The sequence below is a fragment of the Neoarius graeffei genome, chromosome 5, assembly GCF_027579695.1.
Source record: "Neoarius graeffei isolate fNeoGra1 chromosome 5, fNeoGra1.pri, whole genome shotgun sequence".
In the NCBI taxonomy this organism is placed as follows: Eukaryota; Metazoa; Chordata; class Actinopteri; order Siluriformes; family Ariidae; genus Neoarius; species Neoarius graeffei.
The window spans coordinates 2,641,999-2,665,189 of NC_083573.1; the positions used below are offsets into that span (position 1 = coordinate 2,641,999).

Genomic DNA, 23,191 nt, shown 5'->3' on the forward strand with positions numbered 1-23,191 from the left:
TTTCCTCTGGCCACGTGGCAGTCCGGGGGCGGTTTCCTCTGGCCACGTGGCAGTCCGGGGGCGGTTTCCTCTGGCCACGTGGCAGTCCGGGGGCGGTTTCCTCTGGCCACGTGGCAGTCCGGGGGCGGTTTCCTCTGGCCACGTGGCAGTCGGGGGGGGCGGTTTCCTCTGGCCACGTGGCAGTCGGGGGGGCGGTTTCCTCTGGCCACGTGGCAGTCAGGGGGGTCCTCTGGCCACATGGAAGCAGTACTCGATGTCCTTTTTTATCTGGAGGACTCCTTGTAAAGAGAAATACAATTTAATGGAAACAGTGCAATCTGCAGAAAGCGAGGATGATGTAAACGGAGAGATTTTATAGCCCACTTTGGGTTAGATATCTCTTGTATCTTCATCAGTCTGGACAGGACTTCAAAGACATGGACATTTTCTGGTTCTTGTAGCAGAAGCTTCACATGATTACTGCTCTCGTTTCCTTCAGAACACCCAGAACATTCTCGATGTGGAACACATTCCGTCAGACTTGCACGCGTCCTCTCGGCCTACTCGTCTGTAATCATGTCATCAGCATGGCCTTTGGAGATGTGAAAGTTAATTGTAGCTTTGCTTTGTGAAGTGATCGTGCAAATGAATGCACCCTGGATTGAACGGTGTGCTCGCATGGCACGTACGGACATGACCCGAAGAGCTAGCGGCTTGCCTTTCTCGACAGTCGTTGGTGATGCTACTCACATCATTTCCAGCTTAATCTCATGGATTGGCTTTCAGTAATTCAGAAACAGCTTCCACGTGACAGGACAGTAATTATACGGTAGGTTTAAACGCTTGAGGATGTTTAGAATACCATTAGCATACTGTAGGCACGCGTCTAAACCTGCGCCTCAATCGAATGCACACATTTATTAGTTACCGTAAAATCTCTCGCTCCAGCTGTCACGTGTCGGCGCATGAAGCTGAGCTCACTCGATCTCTGTTCCTCAGCTCTGCAGCGCAGGTGTTTGTTTGCTGTAACAACGTTGTTCCCGTGTTTCTATCCGGAGATTATTCACCAGGAAGGTCACTAAGCCTGAGGATGTTCTTCCGCATGGTTCTTCATCTGCAGCCTCATGCAGAGACGCTTTACTCTGAAACGTCATGTTTTTAAACGTTAGCAAGCATGATCTCTGACCCTGAACATCTTAGCTGTGTTCAGGATGGACAGATTTCATGGATTTGATTTTATTTAAAGCAGACAAGTTGGTCTTCATTTTTCCTCTTTTCTGATTACTTCTTGTTTTCCTCTTTCTCCTTCTTTACTTCTTCATTCTTTATATTTAGTCTTCATCTTTTTCTCTTCTCATGAACACATTTGTCACTTTTTGTTCAACTTCCATCTGTTTTACCGCCTGTCCGCCCAATAAAAAAAAAAAAAAAGTTTGAGTGAGCAGACACAGATGTGGAACCCTGAGCGATCTGCCTGCAAACAGAATGTTCTGCTCACTAACTACACTGAGTGCAGAATTATTAGGCAAGTGAGTATTTTGACCACAACATCCTTTTAATGCATGTTGTCCCACTCCAAGCTGTTTAGGCTTGAAAGCCTACTACCAATTAAGTATATCAGGTGCTGTGCATCTGTGTAATGAGAGGGGGTGTGGTCTAATGACATCAACACCCTATATCAGGTGTGCATAATTATTAGGCAACCTCTTTTCCTCTGGCAAAATGGGTCAGAAGAGAGATCTGACAGACTTTGAAAAGTATAAAATTGTGAGATGTCTTGCAGACGGATGCAGCACTCTTGAAATTGCGAAGATGTTGAAACGTGATCACCGAACAATCAAGCGTTTCATTGCAAATAGTCAACAGGGTCGAAAGAAGCGTGTGGAAAAAAAAAGGCGCAAAATAACTGCACATGATCTGCGGAAAATCAAGCGTGAAGCTAACAAGCAGCCATTAGCATCCAGTTCTGCCATATTCCAGAGTTGCAACATTCCTGGAGTGTCAAAGAGTACAAGGTGTGCAATACTGAGGGACATGGCCAAGGTAAGGAAGGCTGAAAAACGACCACCACTGAGTAAGGCACACAAGATAAAACGTCAAGACTGGGCCAAGAAATATCTTAAGACTGATTTTTCTAAGGTGCTGTGGTCTGATGAGATGAGCGTGACTCTTGATGGGCCAGATGGATGGGCCTGTGGCTGGATCAGTAATGGGCACAGAGCTCCACTCCAACTCAGACGCCAGCAAGGTGGAGGTGGAGTACTGCTGTGGGCTGGTATCATCAAAGACGAGCTTGTTGGACCTTTTTGAGTTGAGGATGGACTCAAACTCAACTCCCAGACCTACTGCCAGTTCCTGGAAGAAACCTTCTTCAAACAGTGGTATAGGAAAAAGTCAGCATCTTTCAAGAAGAACATGATTTTCATGCAGGATAACGCTCCATCTCATGCGTCCAAATACTCCACTGCGTGGCTAGCCAGTAAAGGTCTGAAAGGTGAAAAAATAATGACATGGCCCCCTTGTTCACCTGACCTAAAGCCCATAGAGAACCTGTGGTCCATTATAAAACGTGAGGTCTACAAAGAGGGAAAACAGTACACCTCTCTGAACAGCGTCTGGGAGGCCGTGGTTGCTGCTGCACACAATGTTGGTCGTGAACAGATAAAGAAATTGACAGAATCTATGGATGGAAGGCTTTTGAGTGTCCTCATGAAGAAGGGTGGCTATATTGGTCACTGATTTGTTTGTGTTTTGTGTTTGAATGTCAGATATGTTTATTTGCAAATCTGGAGTTGTCATATCAGTGTACCTGGTGAAAATAAATAAGTGAAATGGCTACATATTTGGTTTTTATTAAGTTGCCTAATAATTCTGCACAGTGAAAGTTACCTGAACACATACATATTCTCCTAAAATGGCCAAAACTAAAAACGCCCCACTCTAACTTCCATACATATTCAGCTTTGATATTTATGAGTCTTTTTGGTTGATTGAGAACATAGTTGTTGTTCAATAATAAAACTAATCCTCAAAAATACAACTTGCCTAATAATTCTGCACTCCGTGTATAACGGATATGGAGAAGTTGGAAAGTCTCAGCGCGGACGCTGTAGGTCCAGACGAGATCAGTAACAGCCCATCGGATGAAGTCTCCTCCCCTTTCATGACCCGTTTTCCTGCCAAGTGTCCTGCTGTAATACACACCTTCATACAGGGTGATGTGTCGAGCTGCTGATCAACATCCTGCCTGCGTGCGTGCGTGCGTACGCACACGTCCTCCGACACGCAAGAGTTACGCTACGGCTTTTCTTCTTCAGCACCGCATCACGTAAACAAATTAGACATTGTGTATGAATCGAGTCGGGGCTCGAGTCAGAGAGTCTGGAGAGGAAGAGCAGTGGACTTGCAATGAGAACGATGAACAAAGAGCTTTCATGAAGTATAACCTTTCATCTGTTTTTATTGTTGCTGTAAATTACAGCTGGTCACCAGCTTCAGGAATTCATGAATTTCAAAAGGACGTACCGTATGATGGTCATGCACTGAGATGAAAACAGAGGCACAAACTCATCTTAATTTTGTTGGTCGTCTCCTCCACACCGTGGGTGGGTGGCCTCTCAATCACAGGGGTCACTGTAAGGGGGGAGGGGGAGATCCCCTTTTTCTCATGGATCGCCCTCTCGCATGAGTGTGAAAGATGATTGACTTGTCACAAGCGTGATGTTTTATAAGAATTGATTGTTTTCAGAACGTCTTCTCAAGGTGACCTGATACTCGGATTATCAGCTCGAAGAATTGAGCTGGGTCGTGTTCGTGATCTTTGCCATCGGATTCATCAGTCATGTCGATGCCCAATCCGATTGTAGATTCCGAATTAAAACTCTGCGCGGTATTCCTGTAATCCGAATTTGCACATGGCCCAATGTGACTGTAATAACGATCACGTGGAATTGCTTCGTGTCTGTATTGGGATTTTCCAGATCGGAAGCAGGCGTGGCCACCGTCTGTTCATATCTGTCTTAAACACATCCGTTCAGTCGGATTCTTTATTATCTGTTTTACTTTCTACGTTTTTATTCTGATTGAAGTTAAAACATAATATAATGGATTATTATTATTATTATTATTATTATTATTATTATTATTCATCCAGGACACTTTTTGGATGGAATAAAAATGTGTTCTATTCCCTTCTTGTGGGTTTCTGTTATGAGTGCTGGAGGTGTGGTGAAGTTTGGATCCAGAAGCAGAACAAATACACAGACAGTAATCCAATAAATAAGGTGGGTTTAATCCAGGGAAAGGGCGTGGCAAAAAGCGAAACAAACTAGACAATGAAACAATCGCAAAAATAGTCCAGGTAAAAAAGGAGGCAAAAACTTGACAAAAAACGAGGCAGGCAAGGACAAGAAAAACGCTCGTGCAAAAAAAAACATGAACAAGAAAAACGCTGATGCAAAAAGACATGAACAAGAAAAACGCTAGAGAGAAAAACATGAACAAGAAAAACCCTTGTGCAAAAAAGCATGAACAAGAAAAACGCTCGTGCAAAAAACCACGAACGAGAAAAACGCTCGTGCAAAAAACCACGAACGAGAAAAACGCTCGTGCAAAAAACCACGAACGAGAAAAACGCTCGTGCAAAAAAACACGAACGAGAAAAACGCTCGTGCAAAAAAACACGAACGAGAAAAACGCTCGTGCAAAAAAACACGAACGAGAAAAACGCTAGAGAGAAAAACCCTGAAAAGCATACGAGGCACAGAAACAACAAGAGTAAACAAACGAGACGTTCTGGCAAAGTCTGTTTCTGAGAACGGCGTTTATAAAGGCAGCGGTGAAAACCAGGAAGTGAATTCAGGTGAGCGCTTGCTGAACGGGGAATATGGTTTACGATATTGCATGGTTGCCAAGACAGCGTGACATGACCCGTCAGAGACACAAAACTTCCGCGCTTGCGAGTGACTGAGACAATTTGTAAATCAACAAACATGGCTGCCAGGTTTACTTTGTTAAATGCAGAAGATTTTGAGAGAATTTTGAAGACAGACGTGTTGAACACCCAAAAGGAGTGTGTATGTATAATAATAATAATAATGTTGGCTGGTATACTCCTTTTCGACTCGTTCAGTATCATGCTAGCCGAACGGAATATATCTGATCTGCCCCTCAATGCCAGTCAATATGATTTAATTATTCCGCTGTATAAAATGAAGCTGTAGCAAAACATCCATTGTTCTTCTCGTGTGCCCTTCCTCCACCGTGTGGTGCAAGAGGTATTCCGTCAACTTCCTTAAACGTCCCCTGACGTCTCGGACCTGTCGCCTGGAACTTGTCACTGCTTTCCGTCTCCATCTGGACGTTTTAGACTTGATGACCGTCAAAGGTAGCTTGTGGTCCTGTGGAGCAGATGTGCTCCATTTTGAGGTCATGGGAAAAGAAGTCTGTACCACCACATCGAACCTTCCCGCTCCAGACGTGCTCATCGCTGGCGAGAGCGTCCCGTTGGCTCTTGCAGCTGCTTCTATAAACTGCACACTTATGCCTGGAATTGTTCCACATCTTCCCCCGACCTCGTTCTCCGTCATTAGTAATAAAATGCAGCTGTTGCCTGGTCTTCACGTGAGCCGTGTTCCAGCAGGACTGTGCAGTCTCACAGGCCCGAGCGCTTGTCTGTGTGTAACGTCAAGTCGGAATCGTGGGACTTTCAGCATTCCCTAAAACATTCCAATCCAATCCGTTCTCGACCTTGAGTCAAAGGCGACAGTGTTGCCCTGTTTCAGCACTTCAGAGGGGAATGTGAGGCTGTCGGCGCTCAGGAAACCCTGAGGTGTCTTGCCCTTTACACCGAGCGGTTTGTCGATCCGGGACGCGCTTTAGGATTTGGGTGGAGCACAAACTCTCACTTCCTTGACTGAAAACAACTGGAGAACTCCTCACTGGGCTTCACTCATGCCATCCATGACATCATTGACCGTTTCTAAAACTAAGCACGGAAGCGGTAAAGGAAGAGGCCTAATCACTGGTCAGTCTCGGGTTATTTTTATCTCGGATTCACTTTCTTGCGCTTTACCCCATGTGTTTTATATATTTCGCCTTCGTCTTGGATTAAAAGGCCAAAGTATTATTCCAGCAACTTTTTCTTTAGTTTTTTTTGCCTTGTTCTTTTATTTCCTCTCAGAAGCATAAACCCGTCTGTCCTGAAGAATCCGCAGAGTTCTAGCTTTACCTCTGACTAACAAAGTGCTGACACTGGAGACTCCTCCGGTCAGTATTGCGTTTTGGAACGCCTCGTCGTATAAAACTTTCCGTCCTGCATCTGCTTCTGATCGACCCGCTGAAGTGTGAGAATATTAATGCGTGGGTTAAAATAAATGCAGCTGCACTACTGTTAAAGAAAACTAATCAACACCTTAAATCTGACCAAATCCAGGACGGAGTTAAAACCCAAGGTCATTACCGTCATGCGCAGCTGGTGACATGACGTAAAGCTTTGGAATTCTGCGTCCACGCTTAACCTTTGGAATATTAGCATGGCGCGAGTGTTTTAGCCGTCTCTTTAGAGATTTAAATGGCACGACCTCATATCCAAACTCTCTTGTCTGTAGTCACCTCTGTCGTCCTGCAAAGTGCAACTACAAGCGCTTCGGGATTTCTGGCAATAAAAGCGTGCCGTGTCCTGCTTCCTGCAGTCTCCGTCTGCACAGTGGGTGGGGAAGGGTATCTATTAATATCCCTGCCATGTTTGCCCACCCTCCCGCACTTTTATTCTCTTCCCTGGATGTTTTGCAGTGAACCTAGCATGTGTCCTTGCTCACGTCCCCACTGTCAGTGTGCTGATGGAGTGAGTAATGTGACCCGCGAGTTGAGAGAGTCCTCCCAGGATGAATCGAAGCTGCCCTGAGTGGGATTAAGGAATATCGGAATCCCTGAGGCGAAATTACTCACACAAGTTAAGCTGACGTTCTCTTAAAGTTGTCCTGATTATAGCTTTCATAGACAAACAGAGGTGGTTAAACATGTAGACTGGGTGACGTGAGGTGAACCGTCTCTCTCTCTCTCTCTCTCTCTCTCTCGTCCTCGGAGCAATTATTTGCCCGACCTATCATTTTACGGCAAGCTGAGCTGAGAGATCATAAAAATGCAGACACTGTCCTCAGTCCTCGTCCTCCAGACTGCCCCAGACGAGCTCCTCTCTCTTCACCCAGCAGGAGAAAAAAACTTTAAGGACACAATCACCTCAACTATCAGCGTCTGGAGAATGTATGCAATGGACATAAAAAACAACTGATTATTTTCCTGTAAGAGAAACGTTCCCAAGTGTTGCTTGTTTCCTCTTATACCACAGCATTTTTTTTTCATTCATTAACAAAACGTGTCCTTCATCCATTTAATGGTGAGACAAGTTGGTTCCAGTTCACACGGACGTTCTTGCAGCGATAAACATGAGTGTGTACCAAGTTCAACATGAAGTTCCAGCTTTACTTCAGAGTGTTCCAAAGCATTCAGTAATTATTCAGAATGTGCTCAGTGTCCTCGTCCGTCGTCCTCCGGACCACCACAGATCATTGACACTTCATCCTGTGAGCACCTGGAGAGACCAGCGGGATTTTCAGCAGGAAGGCTTCAGGATGAAATGGGGGTGGTTGTTTTTTTTGCTCCTCAGGCCATGTTGGCAATTATTCTGAGGGTTCAGCCGTGGTTTCTTGCCGGCTGTCCCCAGTGCCGGCGCGCTAATGGAGCTGCTTGTACGGTGGAGAAAAATTCCAACCTGTCTGTATGCCAATAACAGCCGAGTTGCAGGTAATGACGGAATCAAGTGTGGAAAAGCCTGGCAGCTACCCTTCTGTCTCCAGTCGTCACCTCGGTTCTTGACAGGTGAATATGGCAGGAGGAGGTCCTCCAGATGATGGTTAAATATTGATGTCCTTCGGTGGCTTAAGGCGATACCTCATCTTTTCACCGTTTTCCTTTTCAATTCGCTTATTTCATAGAAACTCTGGGAATGTCCATTAGCTCTGGTTTCTTGAGACTGACGCAAACTGTCACCGTAAGCAGTGGAGGAAATTTCCTGTTGGAAACGTCATCTTTTTAAAGCGAGACGGCCTTTCGATTTCATTAAATCGGTGAAATTTAGTTCCGTCTGAAATGTGGTGATTGTGATATCTGTTTATTTCTGTAATATCTCATAAAATATCAGGCCATTCTGTGGCTGGGAAGTTATTTAATTTGAGGGGATTAAAGCAAATAATGTGCATGAAATCGCTCGCTTGGCGCAGTCAAGCAGACAGAGGAAGTCCGTGTGCGCATGCACAGGTTTACCACCTTCTTTTGGGTTTTACAGCAGCTGGCATCCACAGTGTTGCATTACTGCCATCTACAGGTTTCCCTTTGAGCGTGCACTGACAGTTCCATCATTCTGTCGCTAAACGAACAGCTGATCACACCGAGGTGCTCGCTGAGCGCCCATATTTATTAGTTTGGTCCTGCGTTTCCTTTCCTTCGCATATAACATAACGTCTTTTCTTCTCACTTTCTTTCCATTACTGTAGTCGATCTTTCACGTTTCATTCGCACACTCGCGCCCTCCATTTTTCTCTCCTGTTTCAAATTTGTATCCCACAATGCCTTGCGTGAACGGGGAAAGCCCACCATGTGATACACGACGTAGTGTCTTGTATTGGGTCATGGTGAAGCAGGAAAAAATAGCGGAGAGTTTAGGGCCACGTGGAGATAAATTCATTAACTGTTCCATTTTTAAAAAAATTATCAAATTGTAAGTCTGTGATTCGAATTCAGCAGCTCAGTCTGGTGTCAGGAAAATTATTTTTCTGACCTACACTTGAAAAACCTGAAAGGCAGTACAGCTTTAATTATTGATGTCAGAGTTACTACTTTTTTTTTTTTTCAAAGATTTTCCTTGGGCTTCTTGCACCTTCATTGGATAGGACAGTGCAGAGACAGGAAATGAGCGGGAGAGAGAGAGAGAGAGAGACGGGGAGGGATCGGGAAATGACCCCGGGCCGGAATCGAACCCGGGTCGCCCGGATTCACGGCATGGTGCCCCATCCACCCGAGCCACGGCGCCCCCACAGAGTTACTTCTGGCTCAAGACAAAGCAGCGTTAATATAAACCACTCCAAAGTGTTTTATTCCTCTTACAGCACACCAACGATTACAGGTTGGATTTAAAGAATTAAAGAATGACCCATAATACTGTTTACCCATTTATCATTGTGGAAAGTCCATGAAACAAGATCCGGCTTGCGTTATAGCAGCAATAAACAGTCTTTCCCTCACCAGCCTCTTTATTCTTTCAGTTGAAGTTTAAAAAAAAACACACAGTTTGATGGTTTTGTTTCAGAGAATCCTCAAAGCAGAGCCTCCTCTATCCTGAAGACATCAGAGAACTTTGTTCCAGCTTCACCCCTGACTTCCAAAGCACTGATACTGGAGACTCCCTCCAGAAACGTTGAACCTTCACCGTTAAACATGCAACGTAACTCAACGCCAGACTTCATGATTCTCCAGCAGCCATATTTAAATACTTTTTGAGAATAAGCCAGTTGCTTTTGAAATCTCTACAATCATCAGGAAATTTATTTCAATAACAAGAAGAGAAATAAATGCAAATCGTAAATCCAAAAATGCTGTAATTTTAAACTCATCCCTGCTACACCATCCTTAATAGCTTTGAAAAAAGGCACAAACCAGAATCCATCAAATGCGCAAATTATCGCGTGTGTTTTTGTTTAACGCTGTATTATCTGGCACCAGGAAATGGAAAGCAAAGAAAATAATCACCATTTTCTTTAAACTGCAATTACAGAGATAAGCCGACTAACAACAGTCGCTTATTAAAGCTCAAACTTTGGGAGCTTGTTGGTTATTTATTTTTTATTTATTCCCCTCCAATCCCCCCAGAGGCTTGAGTGCTTTACAAACTTTTTTTTTTTAAATTAGACGATGACCGTAATTTAGTGGGGGGAGGGGATTCTTGTAGGCAGCGAAGTGTAAAAATAATTCCAGTGTTCGTGCATATTATTGAAATGTATACAATATTATTTGCATGTTGTGTAACATAGACGTGCTTTTGGTTGTCATGATGCGATATTTTTGTCCGTCCTAAACGTGGACATGGAGGAGGTCATTTCTGAGGACGTGCACCAAGTGACGCTCCAAACGCCAGCCGTCTTGCGTCCATGTTTAAAGCAAGTATCGTCCAGGCTCGAGGCTGGGTCTGTGGCACAAACACGACAAACAAGAAGGATTTTCTTTCAGAGACAGCAGTGTGTGTGTGTGTGTGTGTGTGTGTTCGTCCAGCCCTCTTGGATCCTTTCCTCATTTATCCTGCGAGAATCGTAAGCACGCTGTGATTGTTTTGGTCTCGATGTAAAGTCGAGAAAACTGCCTCGTCTGTGTTGTGAAGGCACGTTGTTGTCTCCGTGATGGCCTCGCTGGATGAGTCACCCTGCCATCTCTGGCAGCTTTCCCAACTTCTGGGCCTCCATGCCTCGAAGGGATCGCCGTATCGCCCCTCCTCCCCGCCTTCAGGACAATGCGCCTCCTTTTAGCGCTGTCATGTGCCGCTTATTAAAGTAAAACACGGCCACAGTGTGACAACAGACCCACCATTATGTCCATCACTCTCGGCTTCTCGCGATGTAAGCGACTCTAATTATGTCCTTTTATTAGGCGCCATGCCGTGCATCATGTCCTCGGCTCCCGAAGTGTCATCTGCGTCAATAGATTTGGATAATCACATGGCTGCACGCACAGATGTTCACTGACCGTGACCATGTGACATTTTCCAACACTAAGCCTCTGTATCGCTCTCTGGATTGTTTGCGATGCGTATCACAACTTGCTACAATACAGACATCGACTGGCTTTAAGTAATGATGTTTGCGTTTGCAGAGTAGATGCGATGTGTTTCTCTGGATCTGTGTGCTGCTTCTCGAGGGACTCGCGCTTTTCTGACAGCTGAGATAACACACACAAAGCGTTGGAGCAGACAGACAGGGAGGATGTACGAGGCCCTGAGGCCAAACACTACCGTATTCGTGCTAATTTAGCCGTCTGAGCACTACAGCCCTCCTTTTCTTCCCCGAGAACATTAGCAGATGTTCCTCTGATTTTTCCTGAAAACGTTTGCTGTTTATTGTTGGTGGACGGCGCCAGGGGTTTGTCTCCGTCCACCAGTTTCCCTCCAAAAGATGATCAGCTCTTGTCCATCCATTCTTTTGCCTCTATCCATCTGGCCAAACCTTCTCCTTCCATCCATCCATCCATTTCTGTATTAAAACATCCACTCATCTATTCATCTAAATGAATGAACATCCATCCAGACCCCCATACATCATCTCAAACACCCCTGTATCCATCCATATGTCTGTCCATTCCTCCATTCGCCCACCACGTATTGTTCCTTGAGTTATTTTTGGAATAATCATCTCGCTAATCACGTCGTGGCGCTTACTTTGTCCTTTTGACTTTTACAAGGTACCTGGAGTTTTCTCATCAGCGTCTAATAGCAGAACTCTTGTTGACGTTTCTTTTCTGGCCCCGAACACCGTGACCTTTCATCTGATGTACAAAGCAATTACCGTATTTCTGAGCTTCCCCAAACAGCCGCCGGTCTGCGGTTGAGCTCGGCACTCCTCGCTGTCACAAAGGATCGTCCTTGGTGCGATCATCACTGGCGTTCGGCGCTTTTCTGTTTTCATACCCTGCTCTTTATGTAATGTTTACGCTCTGCTTGCTTGCTTTGTTGAGCACACGCCGCACCACGCCGCCACCGAGACGAAGCACCTTTTTCAAACACCCCTTCAGCATCAACACGACTTCAGCTGGAGCGACTCGGATCCCAGATGCTTTCTTTACCTTTTATTATTCTGACGCACGCCGTTGACCCTCATTGTGTACAAAGCATTTCAGCGTATACCTCATCTTTTGTTGAACTTTTGTAATTATTATTTTTTTATTTTTCCATCAGATGTCACCATCCAACCTTGAAAAGCTCATAAGCAGGAAAACATGCATTGCTTCACCAAATGTAAAGAAGCAAAGTGTGCCGGAGGCAGTCGTTCAGATTTCAGCATTGTGTGGTATGCTACGGTTTGTTTTTCTTTGGGAGATTCCAAGGTCGCGTGACCCTTGATGAAATGGTTTTGACTGATGTGAACCCCGTGAGGGCTTTTTCTTTGGTCTCAGGGGAAACGTGGCTTCAAATGAGGCCTCAGAACGGAGCACGTCGAGTCTCACACGGTTCTATCGAGCAAAGAAGTCTTATTTTTTTCTCTAAACATCTGTCGATCTTCTTGGATCCTGTCTTAGAGAGACTCAGATTGTTGGCGCGCCCGCGTCTAAGACGCACTATTTCGAATAATGGACGCGTTGTTGAGAGGGGCAGGGGCCAATATGGACGCGAGCATTTCATATCCTATTTGGAACGTTTCGTGGCGTATTACAGAGCCTCCAGGATTTCGCGATGTTCAGCGCAAATTCAACCAATCCCCGCGAATTCAGGGCGGTGTTGCAATTATATCCAATCGCCGCAATTTTCCCGCAAATTTGACCAATCGTTGGCGTTGTCTTGAGGTGACGTCGACAAACTACCTTCTGCCTTACTTCCAGTGTTGCCAGATTGGGCGGTTTCCTGCCCAGTTGGGGGGTTTCAAGTGCATTTTGGCGGGTTTTGAACATATTTTGGGCTGGAAAACGTCAGCAGTATCTGGCAACGCTGCTTACTTCCGTGTTTCCGTTCAAGAGAAGCAGCATGTGCGAGTCAGTGTTTATATAGGCTTAAATTCTGTTACTGAAAGTGTGTTATGTTTACAGTGAAGGACTGTGCGCACTTTATTTTTTTACTTAATACAAGAAATTAATGGATGCAAACATTTTTGCCAAAATGGTATTTTATTTTCCATTGTTTAGGCAGCTTCAGCATCATACTGTGAGATTCTGTTCAAAGTGTTTTTTTTCTTCTATGACGCCTGAGCCATTTATTTTATTAGTTTATAATTATTGTTTAATTTAGTCTTCAGGAGAGACTGCCTGCACACAGTACTAGTATTAATAGTGTTTTTTTCTTACATGAAAGCTGAGGCATTTATATTATATTTTAAGGTAACTTCATGTTGTGCTGTGAGGTTCTCTGAACTTTAACTTTTGAACCAACAGGTGCATTTGGATAAGTAAAGCCTATTTTTCTGCATTTTTGTAGTCCTGGTAATCTTTTATATTGGTAAAGTTGTTTATAGGACCATTTCTCAGTGTCTTTGTTTTTTTAATCAATAGTTTTTCAGTAATAACTTAATATTTAACATATCACTCAATTTTAATCACAAAAAGAGAAAATCGCAACAATTTCTCGCAACTTTCACTTCCTCCCGCAATGTAATCGCAACAAAAACCTAAAAAAACACCGCAACTTTCATCGCAATTTTTTGGAAACCCCCCCGCAACATCAGACATTTTAGCCCGCAACAATCACAAAAAAGGCCCGCGGAATCCTGGGGGGACTGGTATTACTTGACTTCATGGTCTCAATATCGAAAATCTTGCACAAATATGCAACTTCCAACATAATTATCTGGATATTCAACAGATTTCAGCATCGGATGAATTTGTTTTGACCGCCGCCATATTGAATATACGTCGGACCCGTTTGTGTATTTACGCTGCCCCGTTTGTAGCGTCCCAAGCGAGTAAAACCTGATCCAAGTCTTTCGCTAGGTGGCGTCTTACGGTCTATGTACGAATATTCGAAAGAGACAAGAAAACATGGATAAGAAAAAAAAGAAAAATACATCTATTTTGTCATTCTTCGGCAGAAAGAGAGTACATTCACCTGAAAAAACTGATAGCCCTGATACCCAAGGTAATTAGTCATACTAGATTTACAACAACTACTGCAACATCAACTACTACAACAGCAACCACTACTACTACAACTGACGACTACTATAGACCTACACCAAACTGAAAACAAGTTAAAATAAATTATAATTTACAAGGATGAGATAATATAGATGTGATATATAGTGGCCTGTGGTTGAATTCCAGAATATTGCCACTGATTAAACAATATCTCTATATATTTGGTTGAAGCATTGATTTTTGTCATCTACATTGCTTCATATGGCTTCTAATACCAAAAAAAAACAATTGAGAAGAAAAAAACAGCCCCTGGGCTGCTCCAGCTGTTCATTGGGCTCGCTTTGCTCACTAGGTTCGCGTCAACTGAAGGATAATCACTGGGCCCCCCATTGTAGAAATGGGCCCCTGTTTTTTCCCAGGCCCCTTGACCTGCAAAACAATCTGAGTCTCTGCTCTTACGCTGGACGTGCAAGCAGCCTGAATTCAGGATGCAAAGATACTGGGGTTTTTTTTGTCCACAAGAACCAGGAATGAGTCCGTGTCGTCGTCGATATTGATACAGATACCAACAGAACACCTATCAGCACCTTGCCAGTGTTGGCTGCTAACGATGAAGTCCTTCCGCTGAGTTTTCTGCTTAAGATGTTTCTCACAGAGCAGTTTGCAGTCTGCTGAGTTCTGGTCATAAAATGTAAAATATGTCCAGATTGCTGTCGTTTCGTGTCGTCTGTTCATTACTTCAACAAGGATTAGATCACGTAACATCACCTGATTTTGTGATCTTCAGTATCGGTGCATTCCTAGCTTTAATTCACTATAACCGTGAAAGCTCAGCCGTGCGACCCGAATACGAAGGTGCAGGGTTTGGATTGAATCATCTCCTGCAGCATGGCGGCCGACTGGCTGGAGGTCTGGGGACACATTTGTTTGCAGAGGCTCCAATTCCCAGCAATTAATTTTATCTTCTCTGACTTTATCCACTCACCAGGCCAGGCTTTGATCCTGGGGCTTTCTGCTAAGATGGAGACGATATGTGGCCCGCCGGGTTTCTGGGTCAGTGCAGTAATGCTGAGTCTGGCATGCTGACTCGAGTGTTCATCTGGAAACGCAGCTGGATCTGATGCGCAAGGGTTTTTGTCATCTGTTATTCAAGGCCTATAACTCATGGCTGCTGCTCGAATCTGATTGGTCAGTGAAGTGGTTCATGACTTTTCTATAAGGGGTGCAAAAGAAGTCACGGCGAGTCACCGGGTGGAATATTCCCACGAATCCGAGCGTGGTTTTCTGTTCCACGAAGTCGACCGTGGTTTTCCGTTCCACGAATCCGATGGCGGTTGTCTGTTCCACGAATTCTCCTCCTATAGCATAAATGATCTCGTGCAAAGCCACAGACCTTTCAGAATGCCTGCAATTTTCCCTCATTAAGCCTGTGGGATTCTGATATATTTCTCTGAATGAGTCAGAAGTTTTGAAGCAAGTCAATTCAATTATTAACTGAGTCACTTGATATACCCCCTGAGAGTACACACATGCGTATAATATACATCCTTTTTTTAAAAAACACATTACAGCCTGTTTTTGCTTAATTTTTTTCCACAGCACCAGGTATTTTCGATGCACGTGAACGTTGAGTTTTAGGGACGCATCGATTACAGATCCTGTGACCTGTTATTGGGTATTGATCCAATATTGTACTCGGTTATACGGACTCCTGGTGATAAAAAAAAAATGCTCTCATCCCAACACCCGATACCGAGTGAAACTGCGTGACAGGCCGTCATGCGAATGAACAGACGACAGGAAATAAATGTGATCTGGACAAAATTTGCGATGAACGATCCAATGCAGTGCGTGTCACCAGATTTAAAAAAAAAATCTTAAATGTCAAAAGAGGAGTTCTTGTTGATTGTTGATAGAAAACAGGAGATTCCAACGCAATGAAAACACACAATGACAATGTACTTGACATACTGTTGTACAGACAAGAAACAAAGACTCTTCCACTCCGAGCTAGCGAATGTAGCTTGCTCACGCACTTCATTTTTATTATAGTAAACTCACTGAAGTTTTAAATAATAATAATAAAGTTCAACTTATATAGCGCCTTTCTTGAACCCAAGGTCGCTTTACAATTACAAAAGAATTTAAAAAATGAAAAAGAGGTCTGGATGTAACTCCAGTGGCGCATCTGGCCACGGTCCTGCCAAAAGGGGCACGAGGTTAAATCCCTCACCGCCTGCACAGGCGCCACCCGGAGCACCGCGCCATGGATCCAGAAAGCGAGCCCAGAGAAGAATGAGTCTTGTTGCTGAAATGCATGAACACACGTGTGCCACTGATTGATTGATTCATCCTAAGCTCATTTTGGTATCAGGATCAGTGGGGTCCAAAGAACAAGTTCTGAGTCGGGGGGGAACCAAAAAACGGGAGTTGGTTGATGGAGTAAAAACAAAAAAAGGATATCTGGTGACCGTGGTGGACTCTGGCCATGGGGTTATCCAGATTTGATTTCACTTCTGCAATCCACAAACATCCTTTTTTTTTTTAATGGCTGTTTATTCCCCCGGTTTCCTCTCGTCCCACTTCCCAGGGTTGCAGATCTGGGCACTTAATCTTGACAAAGCTCCAGTGCTTCCTGCTCGTCCTTGCTTGTGGCAGTGCATCACACCGAGTTTACTCCTCAAGCCGAGAGCCGCTCTCCACCTGTTTTACCCCCAGCGTCCCGGTTATTCACCACGGCTCTCGGAACCCTCCCTGGAACATGTCTGTCCAGCAGTGCTCCATGTTCACAGCCTCATTTCTCAGTGCCATGCCCTGATCTTCACTGCCTGCTGCTTCTGAGACTTCACGTCCTGCCCAGAACAAACGGGACGATCCAAATAAGCGTGGTCAGGTTTTACTGGGAGCAAGGCATTCTTATCGACATTCCAAATTGCACATGAGATATTTGTGCTTAGTTTTTCAGGTTGTTGTTTTGTGTTCCAGCCAGCGCAGGTTCTTATTCCAGAATGTGTCAAAATATCTCAGGGTGGTAAGTAAAGGTCACGGGATGTTTTGCTTTTCTCAGAATTGTCAGCGTGATCTGACATGTCAAGCTGCTACCAGGAAATGGTTTCAAATCCGAGTCCAAACTGGACCCGTGTTCAACAGAATCTTGGATTCAGTAAAATCATACCGAGGAACTGATCAAGGTCTTGGGGGAGGGGCAAAAAAAGAAAAGACCTGGTTTCTCTTGCTGCTCGTTGAATCAGTCATTCGTGCAAATGTATTTATTTTCTTTGTGCGTTTAATTTATTTAACGCCTTCCAAACAGGTAAAGTCGTCTTACAAAATCTGTAACACCAAGTAACTTCGAAAAATGAGCTGAAGGCAGTTCATCAGACTCGAAACTCGCTTCAGGTCGAGTTTTCAGGTATTATTTCACAAAATAGTTTTTAAAATGATTAATTGTATGTAGCTGTGTTTATTCTTTGCTTCAAGACCAAACACGCTACCTGTTCAGAGGACGTGGTATGAAGTGCTAACGTGAAGCAAGACTAACGAACAATACGTCCACGTCAGTATTTTTTGTATTTATAGACAGAAACCAATTGCTAATAGTTAGGAAATAAATCGTAGTTGTTCTGTTGTCACTATTCCTTCATTTTAGCTGCTTACCTGTCAGAATTTTATCTACCTGGATCTTCAACTTGAGCTGATGGATTTTCATTCAAAACACGTTTTAGAATGACCTCATGGTGTTGTTGGAGCTGCACTCGTCTTTATGAAAAGACGATAAAGCCCTCGCTGTTGGAGGAGTTTGCCCAGTGGAGTAAAATCCCCACAACGACGACTTGCTGAAGGCAGAAATCTCATTTCCAAGCCAAAACGATGATGCATGGTTAAAAAGCGCCTGTAGGAAAACAGCAGCAGTTCTACTGCCTTGTAAAATCGTTCATGTGATTTTTATTGCTCGTCCTCTTGGCACTCGTTTTTCTGCCTCTGCCCTCTGGTTTTGGATGAACAGAACGAGAGACTGTACTCTTCACTCGAGGTCACTTAGGATCTGAAGGGAACACGGTGTCCGCTCCTCAGGAGTTCACCTTCATGGTCAAGGGTGCGTTGAATGAGTGTGAGGTTGTTCTGGACAATGGAGGGACTATAAAGCTGGGAATAACCATGGAGCAGGACAGGGTTTTGGACCTGGACATTTCTGTAGTGTGGACATCCTTCTATTGATCTGTCTATTGAACCAGCGGGAGGTTGCTATGGATGGATGGATGCACTGTTAACCAAAAGAAACAATGAGAGAGAAGAAAACTGGATTCCACAAGTTCTTCACTCGAGTTCAAATTCATCCATTCAATGGACAATTGATCTTGTTTGACCATCCTCACTCATCTGTCTCGTTTCTCCCTTTCTTCATTTGGTCAGTTGTCTGTCTGGTCATCCAAGAAATGTCCATCCTACTGTCCACCTGTCATGAGGTAGTAACTGATGGATGGATGGACAGACAGATGAGATGAAGCAAGAGGAATGTTCTCCACTTCATTCATTCATCCAATGATGGCGTCTGTTCATTTCATCTGTCCATACATACATGCTGTCTATCCATCCATCCACCAGATAATATATTCACTCATTCATGTTGTCCACCCATGTCCTCCCTTCTTCATGAAGAATCTCAACTGTCTCACCCAAATCTCAGTTTGTCATCCATCTACCCATCCAAGAATGCAACCATCTACCATGCCAATCCATCCATCCGGTCATTTATCCAGCCGTCCATCCATCATGCTGTCACCGTACATCCTGTCATTTATCCATTCATCCAGATGTCCATCCATCCTGTCATTTATCCAGACATCTATCCATCAGTCATTTATCCATCCATTCATCATCCTGTCATCATCCATCCTCTCATTTGTTCATCCGTCCTGTCGTTCATGCATTCTTTAAAGTCACATCTCAATCGATGCTCTCCAAACATCTCTTTTTGACTGAGAATCTCACCTGACTGACCTGAATGTCCATCCATTGATCCCTCAAAGCATCGATCTAACCATCTATTGCTTTTCTCACTCTCATCCATCCTTCTGTCTGTCTAAAATCCTGACATGCGTTTCATTCGATCAGCGTTGTCCATCCATGTTATCCATGCCATTCATTCCTAAATACATCTCCTCGTGGCTGAGAATCCTTGCCATCTGTCCACCAGTGTCCTCCATCCATTCAAGTTATCTCTGTCCTCTATGCTTCTTATCCATCCACCACCTCATCATCCATGTCATTCGCCCACGCCGTCAATCCATTCATCCGTTTGGTCCGTTTTATCCAAGTCGTCCCTCCCTGCCTTCCCTGTGTGGCCTGCAGTGAACTCTCGCAGCTGTTCCTCAGCGTCACCTCGGCTTGTGGTTTAATATTTTGCGCTGCTGTTTATGATGAAATGAGAACACAAACTCTTCTGGGGATGATGTTTGGAAGGAAGCACAGAAGAAATATCGCCTGAAGTATCGTTTATTGTGTGTGTACACGAAATGCTTCTGTTCCCGGGGCCCTGCTGTATATTTGAGTGTTGGCTTCAGGTTTCTCTCGAGCCTTTGAGAGAACAGCTCTCTGGAATGCAGCTGGGGTCCTGACACTCACACTTCACTGGCCTTCATGAGCTTCGAGTGTTATTGTTTTTGGGTTTATTTATGGTCCGAAATGCTTACGATGATCTCTCAGTGACCTGATATAAACTTTAAATGTTTACTTGTTTGCTCTAGCTCAAGAAAGAAAACTGACTCAAATTCAACATTTACAAAACACTTGCTCGTATCTTCAGTCCTTCCGACAAACTTGCTTGTTTTTGTCTTCATTCCGGATGAGAGGAAATCATGTGTGGACAGTATTGGAAAGGAAACCTTTAATTGTCACGTAAAACTGTTTAATTTTTTGTAAACGTGACTTATTTCCTTTCTCCCTGTGTCTTCAGTAATGATTCATGGACGTTCCCAGAACTGCCTGCTTGTTTCACATCAGGCCGAGTTTACAAGTTTTCTCTGCTTCGACTAATGACGGGGTTAATCAGTGGCTGATTGTCTCGTTCTTGCATGACCGAAGTTATTTATATATATATATATATATATATTTTACTTTTCCCCTGGCTGTCTGGCTTCCTCCCAATGCTGCCTGCTGTAAACAGTTTGCTAAATGAACGGAAAATGAATCTGAGTCATGTAAGGTGAAGTGCCTCCAGGGATTCTCTCCAGTCTTATTTGTTTGAGGAACTCATCTGACCTTTCCTGCTCGTTGGACTTGTGATGAAAGAAGGTTTTGAGGACTGAAGAGTAAATCCATGATCGGCTGAAACGCCACAGCACTCCTGAATTCTGGACGTCCTGATATTGCGCAGATGATGGCAGGTGTCTGTCGCAGGAAGTAACCCTCCAGACCAGAAGAGGGCAGTACTCTACACCCTTGATCAAACAAGAACGAGAGAACTCCAAGATTCAGGATTGTCGTTTAACCAATATTAAAATTGTCGCCTGTAGTTCCTATCGCGCTTTACTCGACGTTCACACTAGCAAGCGACAAAGTGTTCATTTTATACGTAGGTGCGTGACACGTATGTGTTTTCATCAACAATTTGATTTTTGAGATTTTCTTAATTACATGCGAATTAGTTATGACGCTGTGATGAAGCGGCAAATCCAAACGATCATCCCAAACGTTTCCGAAGACAATCCGACGGCATGTGAATCCAACATTTCTTCAGTTCTTTGCTCACAATTTTCGCAATTTGTTCCACGAAAAGAGAAGAAAAGCTGATAACCTTGGTTTTTGCCATAAACGATTTCCTATTAAATGTGTACGTGGATGTTCGGAAGACAAAATGCATCTCGGAAAGAAGTAGCAGAGATCTCTGGTGAGTATACGTAGCTAGTAGCGTTAGCTCGCTTTGCGAAGCTAATCGGCGAAAGAAGCGAGCCCAAAGCCAAGGATTTCACATTGTTATAACACAATTGATTTTCACACTCATTAGTGCGTTATTTAATTTGCGTTTAACTAATTAGCTTTAGAAGATACACAACAGAATTGCTAGTGTTGCTCATCGTAATTTGAAAAATTCGGACAGGCCACGTCCACAAACGATGAGTGACTTTTCGCCACCGAGGGTAGCATGAGCGTATAGTTGACTTGCTCACTTGAAGCGACCAATCGGAGAGCTTGAAATTGGTTTTGGTTGTTAAACATGAACCTCATGTACATTTTTAAAAACATTTACTTTTTGGCCTCCCGTACACGATGATGGCGTTTTGGCTTCCCGTACACGATGATGGCGTTTTGGCTTCCCGTACACGATGATGGCGTTTTGGCTTCCCGTACACAATGATGGCGTTTTGGGACACTGAATGTGAAGCTTTTTGAAAACTCTGTCCAGTGTGAGGAAATTTCTCAAAAAAAAAAAGTCACGATAGCATCTCTGTCACAGAGTGAACCTGCGAGTGTTGGGCGTGTTGCCGGTGCGCTCGGACGATGTTCATCACGGCTGATGGACACGTTGTTTCTTTGTAATGTTTGAGAACACGTTTGCAGTTTAATTTGAATTTGTTTTGCACTGATTGGAGTTCTCGCACGCTGAATATGCAGCTGTTAACGTTATTCTTGTACCGTTTGATGTCACCTGTTGGCACATCATCGCCACCTGCTGGATTGGAGAGCTTATGAGTTTCTGATTTTGTAGATGGAGATATTTTTGTCAAAAATATGGTGAAAATTTCATTTTCAAAAGTATCTTTTCAGGGTGGGCGGGGCTTGAGTTTGTCTTTATAGTTTACTTTCATGAGGAATTGAAGTTTGTCTCTTTCTTGGCCTTTGCCTTGTTCCCATGTCAGAAATGTGCTTTGTTAGCTGGAGATGTTTGTGTGATGAGTGTGAGCTGGTAATGAATATCTGCAGGAATTCAGCAGTGTTTCTGTTGCCTAGTAAAATTGCTCATGTGACTTTTATTGTCTGTGCTCCTGGCACTCGTCTTTCAGCCTCTGTCCTCTGAACAAAGACGAGGGTGTCGCTTTGCTGTCTCACTTCTTCACTTCCCAGAACTCCATCACCACAGTCATGGGTTAAGGGTTGCATTTGATTGTGGGAATTTTCTGGAAGCTGTGACTCGTGTGTGTGTGTGTGTGTGTGTGAGAGAGATGAGTTGTCAGAAGTCCAGAGTTGAAACCAGAAATCTGAATGTGCAGAAATGCTCCAATAGGAATTCCAGCTGAAAGCAGTTGGAATTCATGTAAAAAATATGGAATTCCGGTTTCAGCAGGAAGCTTTCCAAACAATATATTTTTAGCAGCTACAAAACTCCCATGATGCTTTGCTGTAGTCTAGCATCTTGACGGTTCTAACCCCAGCATGGACAATCTGCCACTGCTGATCCCTTGACCCAAGGCCCTTCACCTGCTCTGCCCCAGGGGGCGCTGTATCCCAGCTCACCCCAAGCCCTGACCCTGGCTTCCTAACCAGCTGGGGTTTGTGAAGAAAAGAATTTCACTGTGCTGTAATGTTTGTACAAGGAAAAAAAACCCAAAACTTAGAAACGTATCCCAGCGAGTACAGAATTCCCGAGAGGGACGGGATCGGGTCCGTTTAAAGCAGAGCTCCGACATGCAGGACAGAACATCTGTATTTACACCATGTTAAGTGATTTTACTTTTGTGTCAGAAATATTAAAATTTAACTCGTTTGTCTTTTCGTTTCAGACGACCCGTCCGATGCAGATGTTTGGCTGCTAAACAGCTGCACGGTCAAAAACCCAGCAGAAGATCACTTCAGGAACAACATCAAGTAAGAGCTCTGACTCGTAAATGCAAAACTTTATTATTATTCGTAAAATTCAGACATTAGATAAAACTTTGTTGATCCCTTTGGGTGGGTTCCCTCAGGGAAATTAAGATTCCAGTAGCATCAATCCAGATAACCAGAGAAAAGAAATATAGAAAACTTCTAGGTAAATTAAAATAAATTAAGTATTTACATATACAAAAATATAAAAAGAATAAGATACATGGAAGAGAGGAAGGGTGGGGGGGGGGAAGGTGAGGAGAAGGGGGGCGGCGGTAGGAGAGATATTGCACATTGTCCGGTATTGCTTATTGTCAGGCTAGGCTACTGCTCCTTCCCGTCCTCTGTCCTCCTGTTACCCCCCCCCAGAGAGGAGTTGTACAGTCTGATGGCGTGAAGGAGTTTTTGAGTCTGTTCGTCCTGCACTTGGGAAGGAGCATTCTGTCACTGAACAGGCTCCTCTGGTTGCTGATGACGGTGTGCAGAGGGTGACTGACATCGTCCATGATGTTCAATAGTTTGTCCATAG

At 44.0% G+C, this 23,191-nt stretch overlaps 1 protein-coding gene across 1 annotated transcript in view; it reads left to right on the top strand.

Annotated features, from left to right (window-relative positions):
• Positions 1–23,191, top strand: part of cdkal1 (CDK5 regulatory subunit associated protein 1-like 1) — a 358,098-nt gene that overhangs the window by 52,379 nt on the left and 282,528 nt on the right. Inside the window, exon 4 of the mRNA XM_060920977.1 lies at positions 22,581–22,665. Within this exon, the coding sequence (XP_060776960.1) occupies positions 22,581–22,665 (85 nt within the window). The remainder of the gene's footprint in view (positions 1–22,580; positions 22,666–23,191) is intronic.